The sequence below is a fragment of the Schistocerca piceifrons genome, chromosome 3, assembly GCF_021461385.2.
Source record: "Schistocerca piceifrons isolate TAMUIC-IGC-003096 chromosome 3, iqSchPice1.1, whole genome shotgun sequence".
NCBI lineage: Eukaryota > Metazoa > Arthropoda > Insecta > Orthoptera > Acrididae > Schistocerca > Schistocerca piceifrons.
The window spans coordinates 230,390,506-230,399,969 of NC_060140.1; the positions used below are offsets into that span (position 1 = coordinate 230,390,506).

The 9,464-nt window shown below is 38.2% G+C and overlaps 1 protein-coding gene across 1 annotated transcript; it reads left to right on the forward strand.

Moving 5' to 3' along the window:
- The first annotated feature begins 3,008 nt into the window (after positions 1 to 3,008).
- On the forward strand, positions 3,009 to 9,131 carry LOC124789752 (PCNA-associated factor-like). Its single transcript, XM_047257205.1, has 5 exons — positions 3,009 to 3,150; positions 3,464 to 3,532; positions 4,288 to 4,397; positions 7,764 to 7,951; positions 8,694 to 9,131. Exons 1-4 carry the CDS (start codon positions 3,114 to 3,116, stop codon positions 7,947 to 7,949), a joined length of 402 nt encoding a protein of 133 aa, XP_047113161.1. The 5' UTR covers positions 3,009 to 3,113; the 3' UTR covers positions 7,950 to 7,951; positions 8,694 to 9,131.
- The last annotated feature ends 333 nt before the right edge of the window (positions 9,132 to 9,464 follow it).

The following is a 9,464-nucleotide window of genomic DNA, read 5'->3' on the forward strand; positions in this document are numbered from 1 at the left end:
ATCTCGGAACCATTTGAAGTCCAAACTGGAGTGCGACAGGGTGACGGACTTTCACCATTACTCTTTAATATAATTCTTGAAAAAATTATCAGGACATGGGAAAAAGAAGTCAAAGGAATCCAAATTGACATTAGAAAAGATAATAGATGCAATGTGAAGTGTTTAGCTTTTGCGGATGACCTTGCAATCCTCACAAATAATAGAAAAGAAGCCACTAACGCCATAGAGAAGTTACACGAAATTGCACAAAGAACTGGCCTGCAAATCTCATATGAGAAAACCCAGCACATAGAAAGAGTGCCACAAGACAAATTGCCTATTGTGACAACCTATGGGAAAATCATACAAGTACCACATTTTAAGTACCTGGGAGAAATCATCCAGCCATCAGGGATCAACCTAAAGGCCAATGAGGAAAAAATAAAAAACTACAGAAAGCATATAAACTCACGTGGAACTATTATAACAAAAAGTCCATATCCATTATCGCAAAATTGAGGCACTACAACACTGTCGTACTTCCAGAGGCACTGTATGCATCTGAAACAACACAAATAGGTGGGCAAACTAAAATCAAAGAAATAGAGAAACAAGAAAGGAAAATTCTCAGGAAAATTTTTGGCTCCATACAAGAGCAAGGAATCTGGAAGAAGAGACCAACATCAGAATTATATAAATACACAGACAAGATTGCGGATACAATAATGAAAAGAAGAATGCAGATCTACGGACATATCCACAGGATGAATGAAAACAGAATTTCAAAGCGAATTCTTAAAGTCACCAACTCAGGCAGGGGAAAAACAAAATGGATAAAAGAAGTTGAAGAGGACCTCAGACAAGCACACATAACAGTAAACGATGCAGAAAATAGAACTGAATTCAGGAACATCATCAAAAAACATAAATTTGACACCACAACACTGAAGAGACCAGGATGCAAATGGACAGCGGAGGGAAAAAAGCAACACAGTGGACACATGAAGAAAATTTGGGCTCAGAAAAAACATAAACAATCATCATAAAGGAATTCAAGTTCAAACGCTCACTTAATTGGGAATAATCGAAAATAATAATAATAATAATTTATGTCGCATTAAATTGCAAGTAAAATGACGATATCTGGCAACTGACGATGCTGAAAGACATGTATTGCATTCCGAATAGCACTTCTTCTAAAGTTTTGTGTTGTCTGCAATGGGCTGAAATTACATCGGAAAATAAGGTTTTTGTCTCAGCAGTTCAGCTTTGTCTTTTATTTTTAGAGTTGATCAAAGTTCTGACAAAAATCACAGGTTCTGTAAATATACAGTTACCTTAATGGTATGGCATTTAATTTTGTAGCCAAACTTTGTACTACCGTGCAGAAGAATCATTACTCAATGATCGCGCCAATACGAACACTGTTCTGTTTATGTAGGATATTTATGGGGGCCAAGAGGAGCTTTAAATCTATGAAGTCACAAATAAATTTCCATTTCAGCACTTAACATTTACATTCAATGCTCATATCAAAAAACTGTTAAGGCCCGTCCACACGCAACGATCTGTCTGCGCAAATGTCTGCGCACATCAGATCTGCGCAGACAGATCGTTGCATGTGGACAGGAGTTTTGCACCAACCTGAGGTGTGTGCAAACATGGAAGTTGGAGTTGGAGGTTTGAGCGAAACCTCTCAAATCCGTGGGTTCAAACCACATCTGCGCAGACAAGTTGGAGCGTGTGGACAGCAGATCGCCGCAAATCTGGCGCGAAACAGCTGTTTGCTCAGTCTAGTGTTTGTATTTGTGCGCACAGGGCATTAAAATGGCTGATACTCGTCAGTGTTCTCGAGAGTTTGTAAGTGAATTCATTGAAATATATATAAACCACCCATGTTTGTGGAAGATTAAAAGTAAAGAATATAGTGACGGAGACAAAAAGACAGCAGCATACAATGCTGTAATTGAAAAATTGCCGGCAGTTGCCGCCACGGCAAACAGAGAAACAGTAATAAAAAAATTAAAAAAATCGTTGCGAACTCTGTCTAGAATTCAAAGTGGAGTTTTGCATCCTGTAACAAAAGTTTGTAACAGGTTGCTTCTACACAGTAGCGAACTGAAAATGCCTACTCAGAAACAAAGTAAACCATAGCTCATTGGTCATGTAGGTATATAATCTCTAATAATATAGGCCTACTGTGTTTCAAACACGTTTACAACATTAAAAATATTATCTGTAACTTTGCAGACTTAATTTACTTGACTTGTCTTCATGAACTCATCCTACAGGACAGCGTAAATTGCTTCACATGTGTTGGGTATTATTTCACTCAACGCTTGTTTCGATATTGCCGTTGAAAATTCCAAATCATTGTAGCTCCTTCCTGTTGCTACAAATCTTAACGTTACTGCCAGCCGTTCATGAGGAGAAATTGCCATTCTCATGAAGTATTTTTTTCTCATAATATGAGGGGTTACAAGCTTTAAGAGATAATTATAAGTTTCGACATCCATCCGCAAATAATTTCGACAGTCGTTAGGTTCGCCCTGCAACTCTCGCAGTAAATTTACGTGAGAAAACTGCTTTCGCTTTAGCAGCCACTGTCTACACCATTTTTACCGCTTTCTCTATTTCCTGCGGTTGGTCTGAATGTTTTTTGCAACACAAGTTGCGAACACAGACCACAACAAAACTTCCTCCATTTCTATATTTCAAAATAACTGAATTAAATTTTTGACGTTTACGGAGAGCGTAGTCGCTTGCCACTGATATTTCTTTTCTACACCGACAGATGGCGGGCGAGTAGTAGATTGGGGTTTGTGTCGTGTGAACACACCACATTTGCAGCGATTTTTTGCATGTACAGACATTTGCGCCGATGTCTGCGCAGACAGATCGTTGTGTGTGTACCGGGCTTTAGCATTATAAGGAAATAAAAAAAATACCTTTCCAATATTGATTCTTCTGTTTTGCCAGCTATGGCCGAAGGTTGGCATCATTAACTTCTAAAGTTGTTACCTGTGATCTCTGGCTGGTACTGTTGAGGTATAGTAACTTTGCTCCATATTTTTGCGGGAAAAGTTAAGCATCAGGTGTCAGTCTTCTTGTTGATTCAAGCGCAGAACTGCAAAATGGTCCGAACGCGAGCCTCGAACGCAGCGAGCAAAGGTTGGTATTCTCTTTCTTTGAAATTAATGTGGGTAAAACCTAAGGGCTGATGTGTAATTCATTCCGGAGTTTAAGTTTTGACAGTCAAGTGACACGAAGTCGCTCGTGATGTCCAAGCTGGATTTTCGTTCCCCGTTACAGGTCATTACGTTAATATAAAATTCTCCTTTATTTTATTTTGCAGATATTGACTAACATTTATGTGGATGTTGAAGGAGCGTTAAGTATGTTCCCGTTTTCATCACAGTGAAATTTACATCTCGGAACATGCATTTTCGCACTGTTTTTGATATTTGTTTCGTTGCTCTTACAGCTGTTGCTGCTAAGGCGCCGAGGAAGGTAGCGCCGGCACCAGCGCCTGCAAAGAAAAGTAAAAGCAAAGGTAGGTGCTTCACGAGTTTTTTTAGACAGCTACTAATCTGTGGGATTCAACAATGGGTTGTAGTTATAACTACTGATCGCATCTTCTTTTTTCAGAACTTAATTTGTAGGGATTTCTTTAAAGAATCGTTATTGTATTTGTGGCAGTTCTTGCAGTTGAAGGTGGTTGCAGTGTTGTGACTTTGAGTAAATTTCCATGTTGATTATGTTTGACTCGAACACGAAACACACACAGCTTCTAGATATTTTGAGTTAAATATTCAGTGTACTTGATTACATACAATTGTGGATCTAGCTTTTGTTAATTCTTGTATGATGCTCTCAGTATAAAAAAGAGCATGAAAATAGTGTTCCCATTTATTTTTTTCAGTGACTGATGTGAATTTAAAATGACTCGTTCCACGTCATTAAGATTTATCACGCAAAATGGTCTACAGAACATGAATTTAACTGAGGCATTCATCAGATGACAGGTGTGGGGGGGAACTTGACAACGCAATACCACTACCAACCTGCAAGAGTACCATTCTCGTGCACTTGTTGATTTGTTTTCTGATATTAGTGAGATATGCTAACGCTTTCTTTCACCGTTCCACAGGATAGATTTCTGATGGTTATATTTGGTTTAGTGCTCTGTTGCCCAATTTAAGTGCCTTATGCAATCAGTTATTGGAGATATGCTATGACTGCAGTTCTGTGAATTGCAAGTGTTGAACATTTTTGTTGCTCTAGGTAGTACTCCTCTTTTTGTTCCAGGTTCAAAAAGTGGCAGTGGTAGACTTCCTCCAATAACAAAACAACCAATACCTGGTTGGCAGCGAAGTGTAGGTACTTTTTTCAAAAGTGATGAGCCATCCTCTTCAAAGGTAATGTTAGTTTACTTTTTGTAATTGTATAAACTAGTTGAATTAGCGTAATGGTAAACTGTTGCATCCCTATCAGAAAGAGGTTTGGCATAGTTTCCTCAAAGTTATTGCCTGTTGGTACCTCTCCTGTCTGATGTGCGATCATGCTGCTAATACTGGGGTTAAGGCCTTCCATAACAGTAATTCTTGTAATGTGTGAAATATGTAATGATTCATAAATTTTTAGTGGTGTTTTTTTTGATAATTTTGATCAAAAATTGAGTAGTTAGAGAATATCCTTGCCTTCATCATTTCTGGGTTTTTGATCCTTTTTGTACTTGAGGTGCGTAACAACTTTGTTTGGTGACAATGTGGAAGGGTTAATCATAGCGTCTAAAGATTACGAGACACAAACCTGAATATTACTTGTTTCAACAAACTGAACATTGAAACTATAGTTCCTATTGCCATTTATATCTTGTGCATGATGAATGTAATGGTTTTTAATGTATGTATTTAAATTTCAGTTAGTCTGATCAAATCTTGTTATGCCATTTCAGTTATTGGCAAAAAGAAATTGACAATTTAGGCGATGAGGTTTCGCTGGATTTCACATTTTGTAAGCCATAGTTTTTCTGAGAGTCTGATGGCTACTCGGAATAGCATGAGGAAGTGGTAAAATGTGGCCAGTGTATGATGTAAACTATAAGCTTTCAATGGAGAGTAGTTGAGGTTGGAAAAGCGTTACGCACTAAATTAGATTGTTAGTTCATTTATTGTTTTCGATTATTTAACGGTAAAGTAACAGGGAAGTGGACTTCTGAACAGATGAGAGGGAGCTAATACCTGTTGACGTGCAATAATTTATGGGTAATTAACGGAAAACGGTTTGTGTGCTCATTATTGTGAAAAAATCGTGGAGAAATTTGTATCAGGCTGATTAGTGAGTAGATGGTAAGTGGATCTATTGCTGCCTTGATAGATTCTGAACCTGACATAATCACATATGTACACAAATACTGTAAGTGGAGAAATGGCTGTTGATAGTTCTTGCAAAGAGTATAAATTTTTTCTGTTGATATTGACAGTGGGTACAACAGACATTTATTAGATTTTTGGTCCATAGCTTTGGACATACTTAGTTTTTGCCCGTCGTTTGCATGTATCTTCTTACAATGTGCTTTTCATGTAACTGTCTTCTCAACTGTGTAGCGTGTGTTTTTGTATACAAGGATGGCTTGTGATGAGTCTGGTAAATTTCCAGGAAAAAATGGAACCTTCCCCCCCCCCCCCCCCCCCCCTCCACGTGTGATATCCTTGAGTATTCCGAGGATTGTATCCAGAATTTTAATAATGTACTGTGTGCAGTTTGTTGTTCACTGTCTGATTCAGTAAGTGTTGACTGCAGTTGAAAATGGAAAAGTTTTGTGCTGTTGTTAAACATTTTCATGTGGAAGGTTGGACTGCCACTCAGAAGTACCAAAGATCAATTGTGCTCTGGCCATCCAGTTGAGGCCGCCACAAAGGAAACTATGGGCGAAGCCATGTATGGTACTGCAAGACCAACAGACAAAAATTAGTGCTGAGACTGTAGTCAGTGAGTGCATATCATCTTGCTTGCACAATTGGCTTCGAAACTATGCGCAAAGTGGGTGCTGTGATTGCTTACAGTCAACCAAAAGTGCATCCGGATGAACATCAGCACAATGTCTGGAGACGTTTACTTGCAGTCCGCAAGACCTCCGACTGTTGATGACTCTTTGATCTGTCATGACTCATTAGTCAAACTGGCAATCAAAACGGAGGATAAAGGTTGGTGAAATTGCACCAAAGAAAGCAAAGCCCATTTTGTTAGCTAGTAAGATGATGGCTACTGTTTATTAGAAATCCCAAGAAATTAGAGTAATCCTCATAGATTACTTGGAAAAAAGCAGAACCATAATTGGACTCTGTTATGCCTTATTGTTGGACCGTTTGGATCTTGGGTTAGCTGAAAAAAGACAAAAGTTGGCGCACACGTCAGTGATAAGAAAGGTAAAAGTGCATGAATTAGGCTTTGAATTGGTTCTTCATGCACACTATTCACTGGCTTTCTCATGTGGCTTCTTCCTGGTCCCCAACTTGACATTTCGGCTTGCTGGAAAGCAATTTTCATCAAATGGAGAAGTGATAACTTCAGTAAACGAGTATTTTGCAGAGTTTCACAGGACCTACTTGTCTGGTGCGATGAAAAAGCTGTATTGCTGGACCAAGGGTGTGTACTTCAAAGGCGGCTGTTGAGAAGTGAAGGGAGTTGTTTACGAAAAAAAATTTCCTTGCTTTTTAATAGGCTTATCAAACAACCTCGTATTTTGGGTCTTTGTAATTCACCTTTGACAAGTTATGAGCCCTACTTTGCACTTAGATCACACAAAATGACTTACTAATTATGTAAGGCCTCAGCTAATTTGTTTAAATGCTGATGTGATATTGTTGGAAGTTTTCTATTACATAATATATATCCACACATTTTTAGCAGATAATTTTGTGTTTTGTGGTACGGAACAGTGGTAGACAGGAAAAGTCTCAACTTTAGTAGCCTGTGGAGTGATTCCCTTTGTATGGCAGGGGTCTATGTGAGTAAATCTCTGATTTGGGAAAGGTGCAGCAAGGCTCTTGTCTGGCCTTCAGGGCATTTCTGCTTGATATTTGGATCAGTATTGTTTCTATCATTGTCTTCAACTTTTATTACAGTAGGGAATCTCATATCGCTGTCAACATGGGGTTGGAGTGATAATTCTCCCTGGTTAGTAGTGATTCCAGGTCTTTCTAAATCTGATAAAAGTAAAAGAAATCGTGCAAATTTTATTTTTAAACAAGATCATCCACAAATTTTCAGAAGAGCACACAAATTTAAGTTACCACCAGTGGTGCCATACTATCAGCTGCTGAGTATTTTTTCCTGGCATGTCTTAAGGATTCAACTTCCAGAGGAATTACGTTGGATCTATGAAATCCTAAAGGCACTGGAGATGGGGAATGAAGGCATTATGTGCTTCCCGTGTGCCACGAGGTAGAACATGGTCACTAGTCTTCTCAGCAGTTTGTAGATGTAATTTTGAGCTCAGGGGATAACTGGGAAGTGGTCATTCTGTAGTCATAAAACTCAGCAAGGCCACCTCATCCCACTTTCTCTTCAGACCTCAGCACCCTATTATCTGTACGTGTAAATGGTACATAGTAGTAAGAGACCATATGTAATATATGTTGTTTGCTGGATGATGTAATTGAAATAGTGTGATTCACATTTTGTATTTCTTTGTATCAGACAGTTGCAAATAGATGCAAAGTCTGAAACTTGATATATTGTTTTTAGATTAAGTGTTAAGAATTCTTGTAATGCTACAGGATCTAGATCCTGCAACTGAGGAAATGATGGATGAAAATACAGCAAACGGAAGTGAGCATTCCGAAGAAGAAACTGATGGAGCTGGGGGGGGTTCACAAGCAGAAAATGAAGAGGAAGAAGCAGAAAATGGAAAAGATGAAGAGAAGGAAGCAGAGAATGGAAAAGATGATGAGGAAGACGATTAACGGTGTGTAACATGATTTAAGGGAGTGTATCTATACCAAGTTTCTTAATTGAAGGATGAATGGAAATTCAAATTTTCCTCTGCAGCCAAATTTCCTATTAAAATTAAGAGCATCATTGAATTTTGCAGTCGGTTGTACTATTTGAATCTTTCCTTTAAGATTAGCACAATTAATTTTTTAAAATCTCAGCTTGCCTGTATAGCATGAAACTTTTTTTTTTTTAAGGGAAACTCCCCATTGCACCCCTGTCAGATTTATTGGTAAAATGGCAGAGTGCAGAGCCCATCATCCTCTTTCGTATGTTAGTAACAAGACCTCTTGACAATTACACTGTGAGTGTAATCATTGTTCAGATATTTACAGAAGCTTGGAATGCTTCATATAACTGCTGCAGCATACATCCTTCCTAATCTGCTTACTTTGTTCACCTTCTGGTCTCCCTTTATAGTTTCTAGGTTCCACACCTATCTTAATGCTAAATTGGTTATCACTTTGTCTCAGAATGTGTCCTGTCAATGGACACCTTCTTTTCGTCAAGTAGTGCCACAAATTTCTTGTCTTCCCAATTCTATTCAGTACCTCCTCATTAGTTTCATGATTTACCCATCTAATCTTCAGCATTCTTCTGTAGCACCAAATTTCAAACACTTGCACCACCGAGGACATTGTATTGTTGCATTATGATAAGTTTCATCTTGACAATGAGTAGACAGTTTTTAATTGATTTGGTATGTTATTTTACAGCCATGAATTTGGGGAATGGATTACATTTTCCGAGACCAACCTAATGACGAAGACTGTTAGTTTTATTGCAGAAGAATTAAATTAGAAATAATCATATTTTAGTTATATATCAATATTAGTTTCGTATTTTGAGAAAGAAGAATTACGATCTGATGTATGGTATCCAGAGTGCAGTATCAATTTGTGTAGATTTATAATTAAGAAACTGATAGTACCTGGCAAGGCATTTTTTGCCGTTAGAACCAACTGTAATGGTACCTGTGCCCATCAACCCCCTCCCCCTCCCTCCCTCTCTCTCTCTCTCTCTCTCTCTCTCTCTCTCTCTCTCTCTCTCTCTCTCTCTCTCTCTCTCTCTCTCTCCCTCCCTTCATTGCCTCTCATATTTAGTAAAATTGTATCTCATTATTTCATTGTTCACTTGTGTAATCATGGGTATATTGCAATAAAGAAAGTGTTAATTTTATTTACCTTTGAATTGTAATTAGGTAAGGCATTTTTCCACATTTTTTATGGCTTTGTAACTGCATGCGGATTATGATGATGCATGTTTGTCACTTAAACATTGTCTTATTAGCATATGCAATACAAAATTGTTCTGGCTAGAACAAGTCCATCCTGGTGTAACATCTTGTAGAGGGCTTGTATTAAAATGTCTCCTGCTTGAAGACATACATTAAAATAATGGTGATTAATGGTTCAGTGAGTCAAGAGGTAGGAGCAATTGTAGTGTAAGCTGGTAATGTGCTGCATGTTCACTGTGTTGCTTGTGTA

Bases quoted from the DNA above. Each gene is read 5' to 3' on its own strand.
- LOC124789752 (XM_047257205.1), top strand. From the start codon at position 3,114: ATGGTCCGAACGCGAGCCTCGAACGCAGCGAGCAAAG. The intron at 3,533-4,287 runs GTAGGTGCTTCA...TTTTTGTTCCAG, and splicing joins AAAGAAAAGTAAAAGCAAAG to GTTCAAAAAGTGGCAGTGGT. The intron at 4,398-7,763 runs GTAATGTTAGTT...GTAATGCTACAG, and splicing joins ATGAGCCATCCTCTTCAAAG to GATCTAGATCCTGCAACTGA.